The sequence below is a fragment of the Bufo gargarizans genome, chromosome 2 (genome assembly GCF_014858855.1).
Source record: "Bufo gargarizans isolate SCDJY-AF-19 chromosome 2, ASM1485885v1, whole genome shotgun sequence".
Classification (NCBI taxonomy): Eukaryota; Metazoa; Chordata; class Amphibia; order Anura; family Bufonidae; genus Bufo; species Bufo gargarizans.
In genome coordinates, this window is record NC_058081.1 from 436,651,166 (window position 1) to 436,674,345 (window position 23,180).

The window sequence follows — 23,180 nt, forward strand, 5'->3', positions numbered from 1 at the left end:
GTTTTGGATCTGCTCCTGTTTTTTTTTGTTTTTTTTGCTTTAGCTATACTGATGGATTGCTGATCAAATGCTGAGCGAGTGAAGGCATATGCTCAACAGACAGGATCCGTATTTTGGGGGTTATTGTTCTGACGGATCAGAGGAAGGACTCTACTTGTATAAATGTTTAATAGAACAGATTCTGTAGACATCTATGTGGAATCATTTGCCGTAAAAGGAGTGCACTTCTTCTTGACCCTAACATTAACCTGTAAGGCTGAGTTCACACTTGAGTTATTTCTAGTAGTAGCAATGAAATGCCAACACTTACTTCCAAATGTTCTCAATAATTGTGTTTATTGTCACATATATGCCCCTGACGTGTTTCGACACTCGTGAAATCTTTGTCAAACAGTAAAAATCACATTAAAGGTGACCGTTAAATAGCCCGACCCCCAAACACAGTATAGGCATCGCATGATCGTGATGTCTTGAGACACGCCCCCAACTTGACAAAAGGAAAGGAAAAGAGAAAAGAAAACCGTACACAAAATGAATAGGAATAGTCCTCACAATTGTCAGTCTTGGTATGCGGAGAAATCTCATGTCATTTTAACTGTTTAAAAACACGTATATACATATTAGAATACCGCCCATGGTCTTATGTAAATATTATATATATATTTTCTTATATATTAAACATAAATCACAGAAAACTGTTGAGTTTGTAGTCAAGGTTTAAACCCTTTGTCTCCAAAGTTTGGAGCCGATGGATCCAATATGCTTCTCGTCTCCTCAATAACTGATTCCTGTCTCCTCCTCGTCTTGGCTGCGCTACATCCTCAATGATTTGAAATCGCAATTGTGCTATATTGTGTCTTTGTTGATAGAAATGATGCGGTACCGGTAACAACAAATTCTCTTTCCTAATAGTGGATTTGTGTTTACTAAACCTGTCTTTCATTCGTGTGGATGTTTCTCCTACATATAGAAGTCCACATTGGCACTTTAAAATGTATGACATTTGCTGTCACAAGTGCTAAAAACCTGTATGGGAATATGTTCCCTAGATCGTGGGTGAGTGAGGAAAGAGCCCTTAATGATGCTAGAGCAATGTATACATACAAGGCAAGGAAAAGTTCCCTGCCTCGGGGTAGCGAGAACTTTTTGTTTCAATTCTCTCCTGTCACTACCTATGTCAGCTTTAACGATCTTATCATGGATATTCTCCGCTCTCTTTTAACATACCATAGGTCGACTTTACATAGAAACATAGAATATTAGGCCGAAAAAAGTCATTTGTCCATCCAGTTTGGCCTGTTCTCCTGCAAATTGATCTAGAGGAAGGCAAAAAAAAAAAAAAACTGTGAGGTAGAAGCCAATCCTCCCCACTTTAGGGGAATAAAAAATTCCTTCCCGGCTCCATTCAGGCAATCAGACTAACTCCCTGGATCAACGACCCCTCTCTAGTAGCTATAGCCTGTAATATTATCATACTCCAGAAATACATCCAGGCCCAGCTTGAACTCTTTTAGTGAACTTACCGTGAAGAATCCTCTTCTATGTTTCTGTACAAACCTTCTTTCCTCGAGGCGTAGAGGATGCCCCCTTGTCACAGTCACAGTCCTGGGGATAAATATACTGACCCCTGATATATTTATATATTTATACTTAGTAATTAAATCTCCCCTCAGTTTTTCTAAAGTGAAAAACCCTAATTTTGATAATCTTTCAGGGTACTATAATTCCCTCATTCACGTAAAAACTTTAGTTGCCCTCCTCTGAACCCCCTCCAGCTCTGCTATGTCTGCCTTGTTCATAGGAGCCCAGTACTGTAAAGTAGTAGGACTATGTTCTCATCATGGGCATCTAAGCCCCTATTGATGCAACCAATTATCTTATTGGCCTTGGCAGAAGCTGCCGGACATTGGTCTTTATAGCTTAGTTTGCTGTTCACTAAAATTCCTAGGTCCTTTTCCATGTCAGTGTTACCCAGTGTTTTCCATTTAGTATATACGGGTGACTTGTATTATTCCTACCCATGTGCATAACCTTACATTTGTCAGTATTAAACTTCATCTTCCACTTCTCTGCCCAAGCCTCCAATCTATCCAGATCCATTTGTAGCAGTATACTGTCCTCTTACGTATATATCTGTACATGTCAATTTACACAGTTTAGTGTCATTCGCAAAAATTGATATTTTACTGTGCAAGCCTTCTACAAGATCATTAATAACATATTAAAGAGGATAGGGCCCAGTACTGACCCCTGTGGTACTCCACTAGTGACAGTGACCCAATCTGAGTGTGTACCATTAATAACCTCTGTTTTCTATTACTGAGCCAGTTACTTAGCCACATACAGCCCGAGCCTAGCAGAGCAGGAAGCGGTCCAGCATCGGTAACCGCTGGTCATTGGCACCTCAGACGTGAAAAAGGAGCTATGTTCGCTCCGAAGCGCATTGTCATCTTCAAAATAAATAGAAGTTTTTTTTATCCTTATCCGTCTGGTCGTTCAATTGTGATGATGAAGTGTCTACACTAAGGGGGTGGACTTCTACGTGGGTCTCACCTGCTTTAAATCCGTCACTTTCCTCCCAGAGGTTGGCAACTCCCCAATTGAGGACCAAACGACACTGGCAGCACTGACCTCCGATATATAACAAAACCCAGCGCACACTAGGATTGTGCCTATGTTTGCACAACCACACAAGGTGAGCCTAATTATCTTAAGTAACTGTTCCCTAACTATACATATCACCCTATGAGCGTCTCTCCCCCTTTTGTTGCACTCCTTTGCTTTACCCACATACATCAGGAGGCCACAGAGTGCCACAATGACAGAGTGTGTAGGTGGCAGACATTTTCTCCCAGTCCGAGCATTTTCATCTTATATACTAACCTTTTATGCGGTACAGTGTCAAATGCTTTGGAGAAGTTCAGATACACAACATCCATTGATTCGCCGCTGTCAAGTCTAGAACTTACCTCCTTATAGAAACTGATTAAATTAGTTTGACATGACCGATCCCTCATGAAGCCATGCTATGGCGTTATTTGCTTATTTTCATTGAGGTGCTCTAAGATAGTATCTCTTAGAAAACCTTCAAACAGTTTACCCACGAGAGATGTTAAACTTACCGGCCTATAATTTTGGGGCTCTGTTTTTGGAATATTGGAACCACATTTGCTGCGCGCCAATCCTGCGGCACACTCCCGTCAGTATAGAGTCCTTAAATATCAGAAATAAGGGTATGGCTATGACATTACTTAATTCTCTTGTGATACGGGGGGTGCCATCTGGTCCTGGCGATTTGTCTATTTTAATCTTTTTAAAACGCCGCTGTACTTTTTCTCGGTCAGACAGGGCACTTTTAATGGGGAATTAACTTTTACATTCTGCATTTCATCTGACAGTTTATTTCCCTCAGTGAATACAGTGGAGAAAAAAATATTTAATAGCTTTGCTTTCTCCTCATCGCTCTCTGCAACTCATAGAAACATAGAATGTGTCGGCAGATAAGAACCATTTGGTCTATCTAGTCTGTAGTGATGAGCGGGAGGTGCCATATTCGATTTTGCGATATTTCGCGAATATTCAATTGAATATTCGTGTTATATTCGTTGAAATCGAATATTCGTAATTATTCCAATTATTGCGATTAATATGCGATTTAATTAATCGTGTATTGCGATTTTTTTCTTAGGCAACGTTCCTATGACTAATTGACTATGGCTAGGCTATATGTGTATTTTACGAATATTCTTAATATTGCTCTAACTTTGTCTTTTAGAATATTCGTAATATTCTAAAAGACAAAGTTAGAGCAATATTACGAATTTTCGTAAAATACACATATAGATTGTAATTTAGCTAATATAGTGCTATAATCCTTTTTTTTTTCCTCAAATTTTTGTTGTCACTTATGAACTTAAGTTTTGTAAAATATGTACACTATTAAAAAAATTACTATATTAGTATATTAGCTAAATTACAATCTATATGTGTATTTTACGAATATTCTCAATATTGCTCTAACTTCGTCTTTTAGAATATTTGTTTTATTGCTCTAACTTCGTCTTTTAGAATATTACGAATATTCTAAAAGACGAAGTTAGAGCATTAAGAATATACATAAAAAGTTGAAATCGCAATTCGATTATTATAACTTGAATTAATCGAATTGCGATTTCAACTTAACACTGCTATATTCCATATTCGTTAATTCTAGCCTAATATGGAATATAGCAGTGATAAGTTGTAATCGCAATCCGATTATATCAAGTTTTAATAGGCTAGAATTAACGAATATGGAATATAGCAGTGTTTGTTAAGTTGAAATCGCAATTCGATTAAGTCAAGTTGTAATAATCGAATTGCGATTTCAACGTTTACGTATATTCTTAAGATTGCTCTAACTTCGTCTTTTAGAATATCCCATGCATGCTTAAACTCATTCACTGTATTTGCAGCTACCACTTCTGCAGGAAGGCTATTCCATGCATCCACTGCTCTCTCAATAAAGTAATACTTCCTGATGTTACTTTCAAACCTTTGCCGCTCTAATTTAAAACTATGTAGCAGTTTATCTTCTTTTAAATATTCTCTCCCTTTTACCTTGTTGTTTCCCTTTATGTATTTAGCAGTTTCTCTCATATCCCCTCTGTCTTGTCTTTCTTCCAAGCTATACATGTTAAGGTCCTTTAATCTTTCCTGGTAAGTTTTATCCTGCAATCCATGTACTAGTTTAATAGCTCTCCTCAGAAACTCTCTCCAAAGTATCAATATCCTTCTGGAGATATGGTCTCCAGCACTGAGCGCAGTACTCCAAATAAAGTCTCACTAGTGCTCTGTAGAGCAGCATGAGCACCTCCCTTTTTCTACTGGTAATGCCTCTCCCTATACACGTAAGCATTCTGCTAGCATTTCCTGCTGCTCTATGACATTGTCTGCCTACCTTTAAGTCTTCTAAAATAATGACCCCTAAATCCCTTTCCTCAGATACTGAGGTTAGGACTGTATCACTGATTTTATATTCTGCTCTTGGGTTTTTGCGCCCCAGGTGCATTATCTTGCACTTATCAACATTACATTTTAGTTGCCAGATTTTTGACCAGTCCTCTAGTTTTCCTAAATCCTTTCCAATTTGGTGTATCCCTTCAGGAACATCAACCCTGTTACAAATCTTTGTGTCATCAGCAAAAAGACATACCTTACCATCGAGGCCTTCTGCATTTTCGCTGATAAAGATATTAAACAATATGGGTCCCAGAACAGACCCCAATTGTAACAAGACCATGGTCTGGATATACTCTATTGACTACAACCCTCTGTTGTCTGTCCCTCAACCACTGCATAATCCATTCAACAATATGGGAGTCCAAGCCCAAAGACTGCAATTTATTCATATGCCTTCTATGTGGGACAGTAGTATCAAAAGCCTTACTAAAGTCCAGATAAGCAATGTCCTATCTGGACTCCCCCCTCAACACTCTGTAAAGGGCCAACACCTTCAGATTTATACTTTTTACCATATAATTGAAGAACATTTTAGGGTTACTCTTACTCTCTTTGGCAATTAACCTCTCGGTGTCTAGTTTGGCCGCTTTTATTTGTTTTTTACATATTCTATTTAATTCCTAGTTTTTCAGTGCTTCCTCACTACCATCCTCTTTAGTGATTTAAATGCTTTATTTTTGTCATTTATTGCCTTCTTTACAGTTCCATTTATCCACATTGGTTTATTCTTGTTCCTTAACCTTTTATTTCCATAAGGTATGCACCTCTCACAAATAGATTTTAGTATGTTTTTAAAAATATCCCATTTTGTGGCTGTATTTTTGTTTTTGAGGACTTTGTCCTGGCTGCAGAAGAGTTAGTTAGGCCTATGGCCTCTCTTAGTTGGCTAAATTTAGCTTTTTTGAAGTTTGGTATTTTTGTTCCTCCCTGAAGAAACACTTTTTTGAATGATAATCGGAAAATTATTACTTTATGGTCACTTTTTCCCAGGTGTCACCCAACCTGCACATCTGTTGTTCTGTCAGGTCTATTGGTTAATACTAAGTCTAGTATGGCCGTCCCTCTAGTCGGTTCCTGAACCAGTTGAGAAAGGTAATTGTCTTTGGTTATTGCCAATAACCGGTTTCCTTTATGAGATGTACAAGTTGTAGTTTCCCAGTCTATATCTGGGTAGTTGAAGTCCCCCATAATAACAACCTCATTATGATCTGCCGCCTAGTCTATCTAGTTTAATAGCAGATTTTCTGTGGACTCTGGTATATTAGGTGGTTTATAATAAACTCCTATTAGTATGTTATTATTGTTTTTTGCCTCCATGTATTTCTACCCGCAGTGACTCGACATGTTCATGTCCCTCACTTATATCTTCTCGGACTGTGGGCTTTAGACAGGACTTTACATAAAGGCAGACCCCTCCCCCTCTCCGGTTTTGTCCATCATTTCTAAACAGACTGTAACCCTGTACATTAACCGCCCAGTCATAGCTATCATCCAACCATGTCTCAGTTATTCCCACTATGTCATAGTCCTCTTTACACATCACTAATTCCAGTTCCCTAGTTTTATTAGTCATGCTTTTGGCATTAGTATACATACATTTAAGATGTTTATGTATTTTTTTTTACCCTACACCTTTCCTTCTGAACAGTTTTAGTCCCTACATCCATTCCTCCCCCAGTCCCATTACCTTGCCCACGGTCTCTAGCTGCACTATCTTACCCTCCTATAACGTAATTACTCTCCCCCACAGTCCCTAGTTTAAACACTCCTCCAACCTTCTAGCCATATTCTCCCCCAACACAGCTGCCCCTTCCCCATTGAGGTGCAACCCATCCCTACGATAGAGCCTGTAGCCGAGAGAGAAGTCGGCCCAGTTCTCCAGGAACCCAAACCCCTCCTTCCTATACCAGTTCTTGAACCACTTTTTTACATCCCGAATCTCCCGCTGCCTTTCTAGTGTGGCTCATGGTAATGGCAGTATTTCAGAAATCTGTGACAGATTGCCCTATCTGTACTCCTAATAATTGAGTCTCCCACTGCTTGCCCTGCTCTCCTGGTCCCCTGCTTACTGGAGCAGACATTCCCCTGACTGGCAGAGGAAGTGTCCGGCTGCAGCAGTGCTCTCTCTGAACTGACATCCCCCTCATCTGCCAACCTTGCAAACTTGTTGGGGTGTGCCAGATCAGGGCTAACCTCCCTGGCACTCTTACCTCTACCCCGCTTTCTAAATGTTACCCAGATAGCTACCTCACTTTCCTCAGCCTCCTCGCTACCACCCTCCCCCCATCTACCCCAAAGAGTGCCTGCTCAGTGAGCAGGAAACTCTTTTCCAAATTGTCAACGCCTCTCAGTGTCGAAACTTGCGCGTTTAGATACTCGATGTGCAATTCCAAACGGGCAATTTGCTCACATTTTGAACAAATATATGCACCCTCAAATGACTTTTCCAGGACTGCATACATTAGACAAGATGTGCACTGGACTGTGCTGTCAATAATGGAACACATACTAAATGGGGATTACGCAAGAAAGAGAAAAATACAATATAGTGCAGTGATAAGTATATCACTTACTGTAGTCCCCTCCTAAAGTCCCTGAATCTGAAGTCACGTAATCTAAAGTCACACACTTAATACAAACACACTTGAAATCAAACACGCAACGCTCACAAACTCACGTTATTTGACTGCTTGTATAAATGGAGCTCTTAAACCAGTCTGCTTTTATTTCTCTGGATACAAAGGACTGAGCTGCCCTCAAGGCTGGATATTTAACTTATCCTAATTAGACAGCCACACCCCAATTACTCACCTTCGCAAGACCCTTTGCAAGACCCTTTGCAAGAACTTGAAATCAAACACACGAAGCTCACAAACTCGTGTTATTTGCCTGCTTGTATAAATGGAGCTCTTAAACGTTGGGGTAAACGTTTATTTATTACCACTCTGATTTTATTTACACATGGGTGGTTCTTTACAACAAGGGGTATAAATGGCTTCTTTTTAGTTTTTTTCAGCTGTATGTGGGTTTCTGTCCCTTAGTTCCTGTAACAGATAAGGGGGATATCTCCTTTCTCTAAATTTAACAGACATTTCATTCAATCTGACTTCACACTGTTCAGGATCACCAATTGTTCTCACCCGCTGGGATTGGGAATATGGTAACAACCGTTTTGTGTTGGTGGGGTAGTTGCTGGTATAAAAAAGCATGCTATTGCGGTCAGTATCCTTGATGTATAGATCAATGTCAACCTTATTGCCTTCACCCCTGATCACCCATGTGTCAAGAAAGGAGATCCGATCCCTATCAAAATGCAAAGTAAACTGTAGCTCTGGCCACACTGAGTTAATGGAGTCGGTAAATTGCAATAGGGTACGAGTATTGCACCACCACACTCAGAGCACATAGTCGATAAATCGGCGGCAAAAGATGCAATATTGTATGTATAGTGGATTGGAGTAAATAAAATCCTGTTCTAACTGTGCCATATAGCAGTTTGCATATGGCGGTCCGGCGCTCAAACCCATCGAGGTCCCGCGTTGCCGTTGGTAGAAAGTGTCCTGAAATACAAAATTATTCTGTTTGTGCACAATAGTTAAAAGGGAGAGATAGAGGTTTTCTTCCTCCTCATTATTCAGACTCCTATCAAGCAGCCTTCTCACGGCCTCCAGCCCTTTTGTGTGCGTAATTGAAGTATAAAGACTGCAGACAGCAAATGTCACAAAAATACATTCCGTGTCCAATTGCATGGATTTGACTTCATTCAAAAAATGCTGAGTGTCCCTCAGGTAAGATGGAGCTAACCTTGTCAGTGGGGTTAAAAAAAATTCTAGCAGGATCACAGGAGGGGAGAGAATGCAATCAAAAGCAGCCACTATAGGGCGACCAGGAAGATGAGTCATGGATTTATGCACCTTCAGTAAGGTGTAAAACACTGGTATAATGGGGTGCTGATAAATCAAAAAGTTGGCTAACTTGGTGTCTATTGTTCCATTCTCTTTGTGTTGTTCAATTTGTTTAATATAGCCTGTGGGGACGGGGTCTGATTGCAGTACACGGTATGTTTCCCTGTCCGGCAGCTGACCCGTGATCTCTGAGACATAGTAAGATTTATCGAGGACCACCAGAACTCCCCCTTTGTCTGCAGGTTTAAAGATAAGGGATTTATCTTCCACTAACTGGGATAGGGCATTTCTTTCTTCTGTAGTCACATTGTGATGTATATGGAGAGCGCCCTGTTAACATTTCCCCAAAAGTGTAGATAAATCCCATTGGACAAGTTTGACAAATGTTTCAGCTGGATGGTACATTTTTTGGGGTGTAAATCAGTTTTGATCTTAACGCCAAAGTGTGCAATAGTAAGGATATCAGCATTACCCCTCTCCCCCACTACAGGTGCAAGTTGGTTAATAGAGAAATGTGTTTTAAGACGCACATTACAAAAAAAAAACTCTGCATGTCTATATCCAAAGTGAATGTGTCTATACTGCCCGTAGAAAAACAATCCCTTTTGTAAAATCTTAATTTGTATTGGACTTTAAGTTCTTTGATGAGAGGTTCAAAACGAATGTCTCTGTGGTATCTGGAATCTGGTCGTCGAAACGTGTCACAGGCATATATGTGACAACAAACACAATTATTGAGAACATCTGGAAGTGAGTGCCGGCCCTTCATTGCTACTATTACATGGGATGCCAATCCTAGGACGTGAGCACCACGAGGTTTATCTGCAGTTCAGGCCTATTGGCTAAAATACTTGAGTTATTTGGTCAGTTTTCTCCCTCTAACTGCCCAAATAAGTGAAGTGTGCAGTGATTATAAGAGTGGCGCTTGTCATCTGCATGTCATACTGACTCACAGTATTATTTTACTAGCACAGCAGACTCCCTATGCACATTACTGCAAGGCACAGTGTTATACACCCCTATAAAGGCTCTCTGCAGACAGGACATAGCTGTTTTTTAATGCAATTTGCAACAAATAAATTCGGATCGAAACAAATTTTTCGTAAAATTCGGCGAACCGGCCCAATTCCATTTTTGAGAAATTCGCTCATCTCTAATTGTCATATAATATATAATGTGTGATTTATATATATTTTTTTTTACATTAGTCATTGGATAACTCCTTTAATTGCAATCTAATTAATACTTGCCAACTTAAGTTCACCTATAATAGTTCCCTTTATAAGTCTATATATTCCTAATGCATTGAATTCTAATCCAATTTAAATATTTGACACAGATAACTGTAATTTTTGTGAATTAAACATTGATATCCAGAGTACCATACTACAGTGAGTATATATTAATTAATCAAATAAAGCACAGATATTTTAATTGTAACAATAATGTTCAACTCAAAATCAATGCCAACTTGCTTTTTTTCTATTTCAAGAATATTATAAAAATTGTTAATGATTGCGCTGAGAAAATTATGTTTACTGATAATTAAGTTTTCATAGAAAAAAAGAACATAGTAATCAGGTTTTGATACCTGCAAATATGATTTCACACCATGAATTGCATTTAAGTCTTTGTAAAATATGGGTTCTGGCTCATACATTATCAGTCTCAACAGAAATGTGGTGATGCATACTAATTATTGATTAAACAATATTCCTGAATAGTACATTCAATCATTACAGAATATTAGTTGTTGATTCCTCAATAGGACCTGATTTGTTTGAATTAGTAAGTACAAATAGCAGCAATTAGATAAAAACTGCAAAATTCCAATAGTTTAAGTTACCTTAGGTAATAAACACTAAGGGGGTCATTTACTAACCAGAAGTATGCCTATACTAGGCGCATTTCTGCCTCAGATTGCAGCACAAAGGTATTTTGCGCCGCAATCTGCGACTTTTCCCCACTAACGCCAAGTCTAAAAAAGAATGCATGGCATGGGCGGGGAAGGGAACAGGCGAGCAGGACCATCTCATTTACTATTTTCTATGCCTGGTGTAGGTGTAGAAAATGGTCCAAATGTAAGACAGCAAGGAAGTTTTCTTACATTTAGAAGCGGATGTGGATACTCTGAAGTTATGAAGTTATGCAGAGGCAGTGCTTCTACATAACTCTGGAGAATCCACCGCCAGCTATAGGGGACATCAAGACTGGCGTCCAAAACGCTGGCATCTAAAACACTGTTATGTATGAATGCTGTCCAGCTTTTAAAATAAAATTTTGCTCGGCCAGCAGCTTAAACTCCTGATACCTTAATGCACTTCCAGAGCTTGGCCAAGCAACCAAGTTCTCCTGGTAGGAAGCGGTAGAGAAGCTATTGCCAGACTCTGGCAATGGCAACATTTCTTGAGAACAAAAGGATGAAATCTAGTTGCCCAATCCATATCTCCTCAGATGTCAGCCATCATGGGGGCAGAGGTAGTAGGCCCCCATACACATTAGGTAGTTGCCCGATTGCCAGGTTGTATGGCCAGCTTAAATGCATTGCACTGGTCTTTAGAGTCATATTATAAAACAATTACAATGCCCCCTTAATCAGCTATAGATGTGCAGTACAGTTGGAAACTATGTGTCTATTGTGTATATTGCGGATCTTCTTCTTTCTGTACATGCTCATGTACTTTACACTGTAACAGTGTAATAGACTTGTGCTGTCTGGGGTGTTCCCTCTGTGGTGTTCCCTTCTTTCTCACAGCAGGGATTATAACATGATCCAAGGTTAGGAAATTCCCTTTTCCATCTCAATTATCTTACATCCACTGCCTGCCTTAACTGTGGAACTATAGTTCACACAGATAAAGCTACAGCAACGTAGAAGTATAGGTCAGACTGTGTCAGGAATGTGCTGCATTAAAAGGCTTAATTTAAGTGCTCAATAAGTCTTTATTTCTTTCAGGAGATACCTGCACTATGGCCGACTACAACAGACTCAAGAACATTCTTCTTGATCTTCAAGCTAATCGGAAGAAGCAAGAAAGCAGGCCTCTGGGAGATAAAATTTCTCAAAAACGAGCACTTGTAGAAGATGTGTTTCACTTTATGGATATAAACATTGATGGTCATCTAGACAGTTCTGAACTGGCTCAGGTGGGTATAAAGTGGGTTGAAAATTGAATTATAAAATGAATTGCATTTTTCATTCAATGTGTTTATTGAATATAACACAGCACAATTCTTGTGAGAAAAAGTTTCCAATTGCCTTCCTAACCAGAGAAATAAAGCAAGTGTTCTTGAATTCAGAACACTACTTTTTGAAATGCTTTGGGAGTGGAAATATTGTATCTAAGAACATGTTAAACTTGTCTGCAATCAAAAGTGCATCTTGTGCTCCTAACTATATTGATTAATATGTCTCAAAGTCTCAATGCTCTCTGGATATACATATTTAGCAAACATATTTTGCATTAAAATTATACGAGGCAATATGACCAGTATCTCATCAAATCATTTTAATATTCAGGCTACAGCTAAAGAAGCTTTCTGTTTTATCTTGTTTTTGTTCTTCAATTCCCAACTCAGCGATTCAAGCTAGAGATTTCTGAAAATGTTGTAATCATAGGAGAACAGGTCTATTTTGATTTTGTACCTGCTGTTTCTATTAAATTAATGTATAAGTATGCAAAACATGCATTTTTGGCCTAGAACACATTTGACGTCTTGAAAGGCTTTGCTTAAATATTGTGCTCTAAATTCTAGCAAAACAAAATACATTTTGCAATTAATTTAACCATGTCCTTGATAAAGGTCATTTGCAAAAAGCGTTTAGAATATTACTTATGTCATTCATTATGTTATTGGCAATATTTTAAAGAAAAATATGCATTTCTATATCCTTTTTTTGTATTTGTTGTCAAGTTACTTAAGAAGATGGGAATATTTTTTATTTTCTGGATGCAATTAATGCACAGTTTAGTTATAATAGAAATGTATGAAACTTCAAGGCATTATACACAAGTCATGGGCATGTAGCGTACATTGCAGCAAATACAATCTCTGCAGCTCTGCACCATACAGCTAGAGGCATTTCATGCACAATTGTATGTTGCCTCTTTTTAGCACCATATTACAAAAGTATTCTCCACTAGAGGTATAAGGCTACTTTCACACTAGCGTTCGGGTGTCCGCTTGTGAGCTCCGTTTGAAGGGGCTCACAAGTGGCCCCGAACGCATCCGTCCAGCCCTAATGCATTCTGAGTGGATGCGGATCCGCTCAGAATGCATCAGTCTGGCAGCGTTGGCCTCCGCTCCGCTCAGCAGGCGGACACCCGAACGCTGCTTGCAGCGTTCGGGTGTCCGCCTGGCCGTGCGGAGGCAAACGGATCCGTCCAGACTTACAATGGAAGTCAATGGGGACGGATCTGTTTGAATATGACACACTATGGATCAATTTTCAAACAGATCCGTCCACCATTGACTTTCAATGTAAAGTCTGGACGGATCCGTCTGGGGCTACTTTGACAGTTAGAAATTTTTTAACAATATAATGCAGACGGATCCGTTCTGAACGGAGCCACCGTCTGCATTATATGAGCGGATCCGTCTCAGACGGATCCGCTCTGAACGCAAGTGTGAAAGTAGCCTTAGTTCCAAGTGAAAATTCCTCACGAATACAGCATCAGATGGACTATGCCACAAATGTTAGGTAATCAAAAGCATACATAAATATAGAAGGGTCCCACAGACTTGGCTCCATAATATAGTAATGTGCATAAGCCATAAGATTCAAAAATTTTTAGGTTGTTTCCTAGTCATTGCTCAACTTGCAGCTGCTAGACCTAGCATTGGGTTTACTTGGTGTGATTTTGCAAATTTCATTAATACTTAGTCTAGAGATTAGATTTGAGTGAATGCATTTTAAGCTAATTGAATTTGACCCATGTTCTAGGCCCCTCACGGGTAATATACTTACCCTGCTCTCCACTCCAGGTACCGCTCCTGGTCCCCACACCACTGCTGCTGCTTCTCCCTATACACGGATAAAAACATCTGGTGTTGGGGGGGTAGCAGCCAATTGCAGGTGGCGATGGGGACAAGCCACCCTAGCGTCACCCGCGATGCTAGAGAAACTCGTCCCTGCCTGCCACTGGCTGCTCCCCCCGACACCGGATGTTTTTATTTGTGTACAAGGAAAAGCAGCAGCTGTTGTGGGGGGACCAGGAGCGGCGCAGGGAGCGGGGTAAGTATATTACCTGTGAGGGGCCCAGCACATGGGGGGCTGTTTGAGAACTTGGATAACCCATTTAATGGCAACAGAAGTTTTGTCTTCCATGGTAATAACTGCTGGTCAGATTTCAATCATTGGAAAGGAATATATATGTTGTATCTAAAAGAAACCAGTCATTTCAAATCTTGAAGGGACCTATAAAATGATTTTCAGTTTTTTTTAGATGTCCTGCAACAACCCAATCTCTTCTATTCTAAAACTGACAGCTCTTGCTATTCCTGTCTTCTGGAAAAGCCCAGTGAGGTTCAAAAATCAGTGCTCTAGTTCTAAGACCTTCCATAGAAGTGAGTGGCGTAGTTTCATGACAGCTAGAGTGCCAGATATTCCTGACTCATGGTCTAAACACGTGATTGTGATCTTATGCTATCAGTCTAATAACATCCTTATCTAAAATCAAATTTTCTCAAAATGTAAACTTTCAAATACTTTACACATTTTAACATAAAACTAAATTTGGTGTTTACAAGATTAGGGTAACACTGGACCAGCAGACATATATTTACCAATGCGGTTTTACAGATTCATTAGTTAGACTAAGAAAATTATCGGCATTTGCTGAATTTTACAAATTAATATGTGAATGCTGAACTGAAATAATTTTATGGTTGCCGGAAGACATATTGACTATTGTTATTTGATAAGTGTAGAGTTTCATAGTTTGTAAGACGTGACATCTGAATTTCCTGACAGCAGTATCTACAATCTTCAGGGTTCTTTCAAGCCATTTCTTCTTTGGCATGGAAGGATGTGCTGGAGAGAAAATCATAACATCTCATAGGCTTTTTCACAACACCTCAAACAATGAATTTGAATTGCCCAGCATTGCAAGATGTTCCTTGAGCTACACTGTAGTAATTCTTTCAGATATCCAAAAGGCAAACTTTAAAAGCAGGCCTAAGAATCAGAATGTTGACGAGTTGTTTCTGTGGATGGCACTGCTACTGTTAAAAAGTTCACTGACAACTGCTAAAGAATGCTATAAATCCTAAATTGGCACAGACAGAAAAAAATAGAACCATGAATAATGTCCAAATGACAACAAGAATGAAATCTGAAGTTCATTTCAACAGCTATACAGTTATTAGAAACCAATAGCATTCAAAATTCAGGACAAACCATGAATCTCCGCATAGATATAAACCAATCTGTGAATACTAGTGGCTACTAATATATTTGGTTCAACAATATGAAAGCTGTCAGTTACTGAGTCAGGGACTAGTATCTGATTAGAATAGGAATGTGTCATCAGAAAATGGCCTATTATTTAAATACATTTTTATTTTATTTTAAAGGGTTTGTCAAAGATTTTCAAGTTGATTAGTTGTCCTCAGGATAGATCATCAATATCTGGTCAGTGTGGGTGCAACTCCTGGCACCCATGCTAATCAACTGTGGTAAGAACCACAACCTCTTCCTAGGTTAGTGACATCACATTCATTAGTCTCATGGCCTAGGCTTAGCTCAGTCCTATTAAAGTGAATTGGACTGAGCTGTAATACAAAGCATAGCCACTATCCAATGAATGTTAATTTGCTTGGTAAGCTGCAAGGAGGCGCCACGGCTTCCTCCAATAATTGATTGACGAGGGTGCCATTTATTGGAGCCTGACAATCTGATATTGATGACCTATCCTCAGAATAGGTCATCAATATCAGAATCTCAAAATAAAAACATATTTTGGATTTTTTTTTTTTACATTTTCATATTCCTATGTATGTTTTAAGAAACCCTAAAATCATGCTGTTTCGCACTAGCCATAGGTCTAAAATATGTCAAGACTTCCTGTTTTTCAAGAGCAGCCACATGGGCCACACAATAGGTCCAATAGACTGGAGGATAGCTAGATATATCTGTCATTGTAATCCTGCCTGTGATGATACTGTGATGACAAAATTCATTATAGTGGAGGCCCAGGGCCACTGCTGCTCCATTCACCCATCATCCCTGTCCTCCGCCTCCCAGTGGCACAAACCTGCCTCCTGCTCTTCCCTATTTCCCAGTGGGCCTGGTAATAAGGGTAGCTCTGTTCCTCTGTGCAGACTATGGCATGCTTGCCAGATTAGTCTCTCCTTTGCAGTTCTTAAAGAACTAGTGTGTGCACCCTAGTTCACAGCAGTCAATGTATAGTTACCTTTGTATTCTTAAGGCACTTTTTCTCAATGGGAGCATGTCTGGGCAATAGGTTCCTCAGCTTGCTAAGTTCCTGTAAAGGTGTGCTATATTCTGTTGTTTGCTGATGCACTAATGTCTTTATTCTATTCTGACCCTCTGTATAAACCTTTCACTGACTGCCTTGACCTCAGCCTGTTCCTCAATACAATTTTGCCTGACCTATCAGTGTCCTGCACCAGTGACTGTCACCCCGTGAGTCAGTTGTTAACAACATAAAGACTATTCCAGAAGGTAGTGTCATGGTGGTTCCCTTTCAGTGAGGTTCAGATCCCTTTACAGGGGTTAAAGAGTTGATGTAAGGAGACTGCCAGGATGACAGCTTTAGGATTAGCCCTAAGTCAAGTCTGTTGGATAATACTATGGGTCCACGCCCATTGCCATAACCGATTCCCCTTAAGGAACAGACAAGTCAAAAGATGGGAGAGAGGATCAGATCAAGATGTACAGTATTCCTATGTTATAATCTTGTCTGAGGGATCCTTAATGGTTAATCTACTAAAGAAGCTTGCTAGACACATTTAGCTATTATTTGCTTAATAGTAGCTATGCACCATGCAATTACTACTTTTATACCAATTTACTAATATGCAAAAGGCAGTCCTAACCTGATGAAACAGAGCTTTTAGCCAACTTCACCAGGCTGCACCGTAAACTTGCAAGCTGGGTTAGGTCAAGCATAAAAGTATGATTGAATAGTAAAAGTTCAATAATGTTTCTATCCCATTGGAACAGAGAGTTGAAATGTAAGAATTAGAGACTGGCTTTAAATGAACAGTTTAGTATGAGTCTAAAAATGTTTTTTTTTTTTTTTTTTAAAGAAATCTAGTATAAAATAATCATGAATGAAAAACTAAATGAATGAAATACCTTAAGACAAATACATTGATACTCATTCTTCACTGGTTCCATATATCTTCCTATTCATGGTATATTCACATACGACAGATTCATTGCTGCAATGTCTGAAATTGTAAATCAGTTCCATTCATTTAAATGGGTTGTTTTAGCAGAATGTGCATGGATTTCCGAAAGCCCAATTCAAATGACTCACAGAGATTTGTTTAACAAATGTGCCTTGTGGGAATATACCCTTAGGCTGTGCTAGTGTTTTCACAGCTCTGCAGTATACAGGCTACTGGCTTTAGATGAACCTGAACAATTAGTCATTAGTGAAAATGCATGACTATGTAGTAGATTTCGTATGTACATATGATAACTATGTATTCCATGCAACTAAGTGATCATTATTGTTATACTTTTACATATGGCTTTTAGAATGGCTTTTTAATTGTTAGTTGTACAACTTCATTAGGAAGGACCCCTTTAAACATATCTGCACATTGCTCACGTGTAAAAGGTGAGACTTTTAATTTTGCTTAAGAAAGTTTCAGATTTTAAGCAATACAATTGATTCCAGCATAAAATGTTTGTGTTAGGAAATGTGTCATGGAGAATGGTAGCAAATATGTCAGATGTTTCATTGAATATTCCTTTTCTGGCACCAATGAAATAGACTTAATTCACAAAATGTGACATAGTGCAAGGTTCCCAGCTGTGCCTCAGAGTCTTCCTGGAAGTATATTTTCACATTATGCCAATGCACAGCTAGAGACGATCTGGTTTTTCCATACACAATATGTACGCAGGCTTTTCAAGCAGTAAAATAAGCAAACATTAATATAAATTACCTAAAACAAAAAGGCTTCAAACGGAACTAATAAAAATAATGCAAACACGGGAAGACGCTGAGTAATTGACAGATGTGCAGTTTACAAAATGAAGGGTTTAAGGAAAATAAATGCACACTGAACATTGGACTGTCTAACCAGATGCTCATTAACTGCATCACTACAATCACAGACTTTATTACCACAACAGATTAATAACTGGAATATGCAATAGTAAAATGCACAATTTATTAATCCTCTTATTATCTCCAGCTAATCATCTACATACTGCTTACATGGTGACAGTAATTGGTGTATGAACTCAGCGTAGCCTTTCCAACCTCCAATCTCTATTGTGTAAGCAATTTTATCATGTCATACACAGAAACCTTTTTATTTATTTGTATGAGCACATATAACGGTTTAAGTTTTTTCCTGTCGACAGTATTTTTTCCCCATCATGAATATAAAATATGTAAAGTGCAAAAAATCCTTAAACCTGACTGTGTGTCTTAAGCTAGATTGAATAGATCTGTGTTGCCTGTATATATATATATATATATATATATATATATATATAAAAATTGGAAGTTTATCATTTCAAGAGTATGGATTTCTGGATTTTCTATAGATGTTCTATATTTCTCCAAATTACACTTTAAACCCTTCACAACATCCATAGTACATGTTGGGTCTTTAAAGATGGTACCTGCTCTAGAGTTAGCGGGTTCCTGCTGTTTCATACAGCAGACACTTGAGGCTAATGTCTGTGACCGGCGGTAATGCAGATTGCAGACATTTCCCCTTTCAGATGCCATGGTAAAATGTGACCATGGCATCTGAGAAGCTGAAAACCCGGAAGCGTGCTTCATGGGCTGGTATGCCTCCCCCAGCAGAGATTGGGGAAGGTGTTCAACTATCGTACTAAAGTATAGCACTATACTATATGTACTTGGCTTCCAGGCTCATTACTTATATATTATAATTCAGGCCAGCAGGTGGTAGCACTAAACTCTAATGTAGCTATTTCTGTATAGGATAATGGAGAGAATTTCATTACCCTATAACAAATATCAATCTGATTGTAAAAAATGCAGGTACTATTAGAATATAACAAAAACGTTATACTATATGGTGATTGGTGTAATGGAAAAAAAATTGTCATCACTTTACCTCCCCAAAAAATGGATAAAAAGTGATAAAAAATTCATGCATATGCTAAAATAATATTATCAAAAACTGCACATTGTCCCACAAAAATGAGCCCTCACACAACTCCATAGACATAACTATAAAAAAAGTTACGGTGGTCAGAATATGCATTTCCAGTATTAAAACTAACCTGGAGAATGAAGAGCACAAGTCACCATATATTGAACTCCATATCACAAAACTGTAGAATATATATATTTTTTTTTTATTCCTCCCCATTTGTAATATTTTTCTAACTTCTCATTTCATTGTACAACTTGTCCTGCAAAAAACAAGCCCTCATACAGCTATGTGAACGGAAAAATAAAAAAGTTATGGTTCCGGGAAGGCAGGGAGCAAAAACCAAAAAAGGAAAATTGCTACATCAGGAAGGGGTTAATGTATTCTGTCCTTGATGTGCGCCCATGTTCTCATATGAAGGTTAGATTCCTGACTGAATTGATATGGAGCATGATCATAGCTCATTTTATTTTTGCAAGTCTAGTAAAACTCTTCATTCTGCTGTCAGTATGGTAGTCCTCCCACCACATAGAATTTATTACACCTGCTTTTACAAATATCATTATATCTGAATGAGGCTACATGTAGCTCTAACATCTAATATTGAAGAAATATTCTGACGTTCAGATCTTGACAGAGTGTATAGAATGCAGCAATGAGACATGGTAGTGAATACAGGGATAATTGCCGCCTTTCTACTTGTGTTTTGTGTTTAACATGCTGTTTCTAGTTTTATATCTTGATAAAGGTTCCTTGACATGCACCTATCTGTGTCTGCACAGAAACACTTTTGAGTGAATAGCATTTTATTCCAGTGAGACTTTAACAAAACAATGTTTTACAGCCCCAGTGACTCTGGATACATCCTGATAGCCCTATGGATTACAGAGTAGTTTAGACTTTTAACTCACAAACCTCTCCTTGCACACAAAACACGACTTCATTTTCAATGGACTTCATTTTGCTTATTTCTTATATGTCTGAACATATTTGATTTGCTTGTGAAGTAGAATTTTAATATTTATAATTTACAAAACTATGTAACTATATCTGTAAATCTACATTACTATATAATGTAAATCTATAAAATATTTAACAAGGTTAGCATGCTCCTTATCAAAGGAAGGCCTAGGAAATTTGGACCTTGTAGCAAACTTGCATGTACTATCCTCCTTTGAGCAAGAACATTATGGGGGAGAGTTCAAAACTGGTGCCCGTGGCAACCAATCTGATTGATCCTTTCATTTTCCAAAGGAGCTTTGAAAAATGAAATGTGGAATCGTATTGGTTGCTATGAGAAACTAAGCGAGTTTTCTTGTACACCACTTTTGATTAATCTCCACCTGTGTCAACATGCACACTGTTGTGTACATGAGGCCTGAATATGTTAAAGCATAACTGTAGAGAATTGAATAAAATAAGAATTGGAAAAAATATCCATTACTTATCTAGTAGATACCTCATAACTCCAGCACCAACATTCTAGTGGTCCTTGCATGTCACACTGTCATTAATGGCCATCTGACAGGCTGTTCTGACACAGAATTGGCCAGACAAAAAACACTGCACGCTGTGGACCCCATTATAGTTAATGGGATCCGGCAGCATTCCGGCAGCGTCTGGCAATGCTGGATCCAGCAGGCTGTTCCTGGAACAGCCTGTCTAATCTATCAACGCATATGTGAAACAAGCCTTACTTAGCTGCAGCGATAGGGTTGACACCTGGCCAGTATGTTATTTTGCTTACATTGCCAGTACTAGTATTTTATTTTACCAGCAATAATATTTGCCAGCAATTTGTCAGACAACTTCAATGCTTCTAAGCAGCTGACTGAGGAAGTGGAGGAATAGAGTGCAGCATGGCACATAAGAATGACCAACAGAGTCTTGAAGTGCTGGTATCTTCAGATGCTTAGGAGTCCTTGCTCTGACTCCATATACCATATGGCTTAGAAGTCCCTGCTCTATGTCCATATATGGAGTCAGTGCTTCTAGGAGTCCCTGCTCTGACTACATGCAGTATATGGCTGTGTTCATAAAGTTCTATGAAGATGAAGGGGTATACCCAACCACTGCCAGTATGCTTGGGGAGACCCCATTGAATTTATTTTATTTAGCCTCTATTTTTTAAAATATCTTTGTTGGGTTTCAAACCCATCACCATTGAAGGTGAAATTGTTATCTACTGGGCTATAGAACTCAATGATAAAATATAATAAATATTTTTTGGATAAGAACTACAGAAGTATTTTACCATGTACTTTGTATTCATACAGTATATAGCAGAAGTATCTCCTTATATATTTTTTTTTTGCAATTGCAAACAATTTTATGGCATAAAATAAATTATAATAAACACAAAACTATTTATTAAAAAGGAACAATTAAAATAATGGAAGCGCTGTTTCCATAAAAATAACAGGTCACCTGGTAGACCACACTGACTGTAACTTTTCATGTACACAAATGTATACTTTTTGTGATACGCAAAATACAGACACTGTCTGTGTGTTATCTGCATTTTTTGTGGAACCATTTCAAAAGATCTATAGACCATATTTTATGGGCCAGAATAGGACATACAGATGCGGACTACAAAACGGACACGGTCATGTGTATGGGGTCTTATAGTCAGTGCAGTCCATCAGGTGGCGTTATTTTCTTTCTTTTGATGGAGACTATGTTTCCATTATTTTATTTGTTCTCCTTCTATAATTGATGGTTTTGTGTTTATTGTAACGTAGGTTATGCTATATTTTTTGCAGTTACTAAAAAATATAAAATTATACTTCTGCTATGTGTGAATACATAATATATGGCAAACTGCTATTAAGATTTTTAACTTGAAAATATCAGGCATTTGTTGGAATTGAGCCCTATAGCTCAGTGGTTACAGTCTTTGATTTAAGTACAGATGGTGGTGGGTTCTATACCCTCCAGATATTCATGGTAATCTAAAAAGCTGGCTGTGCTATAAAAGGGCAGACAGCCCAATAGCTGATGGCTCTCTGCTCCTGGGAAACTCAGCTGTGAGTAAAAACAACTGTGTGTGTTGTTTGGGGTGCTGGGTACAAGGCTTATCTTCCTTCAGTTAGAAAATGCTTGTATAGAGGTAACGGTCAGACAAGCAGGTTTTTGTTGCAGTATCTGTCTATCCCTGTAGATGTTGATCCCATGAGCGAATCCCAGTACAATATATAAGTCACAGCGGGAAGTGACTTTCCGCAAGTTGACGTACTTGGAGCTGTGCGCACTCGACTAATGCAGGGACCCATCTGCATCACTGTAAATGCCAATGATGATGGATTAACCCCTTATATGCCACGATCAACGATGACCATGGGATATTAAAGGATTGCAAATGGAAGGGACTCCCTCTGCCTCTCCATCTGCCCCCTGCGCTGCGGTGACAGAGGCCTAATGGCTGCCATGGAAATGCAAGGCCCTGCAAAGGCCTTGGAGTCTGCCATGTATGGATTCCTGTGAGACCTAGTCCCCAGGCTGGGTCTCACAGGCAAAATGTCAGCGTGAAACTGACAGTTTCAATATAGTACAATGCAGCATGTCCCTGTACTAAAACAAAAAAAGGGGGGGGGGGGAGTTCATTTTTTAAATAAATGTTTTATAGAAATAAAAAATAAAAGTTTACCGGAAAAAAGTGACCCTTTCCCTTCACCAAGCAAAGTAATAAAAAAATACATATTAGATATTGCTGCACCTTTAACAAGAGGCTCTATAAAAATATCACATTATCTACCCCCATTAGGTGAATGCCATAAAAAAATTAAATAAAAACTGTGGCAAAAGCCATTTTTTGGTCAACTTCCGCCCAAAAAAGTGTAATATTCAATCATTAAAAAATCTTATGTACCAATAAATGGTACCAATAGAAATTTAAAAAATGTAAAACTGAAACAAACAAAAATAAAATAGTCATAT

General features: G+C 38.6%; 1 protein-coding gene across 1 annotated transcript in view; it reads left to right on the forward strand.

Moving 5' to 3' along the window:
- FSTL4 (follistatin like 4) overlaps nucleotides 1–23,180 on the forward strand; it is a 748,534-nt gene that overhangs the window by 245,829 nt on the left and 479,525 nt on the right. Inside the window, exon 3 of the mRNA XM_044277373.1 lies at nucleotides 11,863–12,053. Coding sequence (XP_044133308.1) covers nucleotides 11,863–12,053 — 191 coding nt within the window. The remainder of the gene's footprint in view (nucleotides 1–11,862; nucleotides 12,054–23,180) is intronic.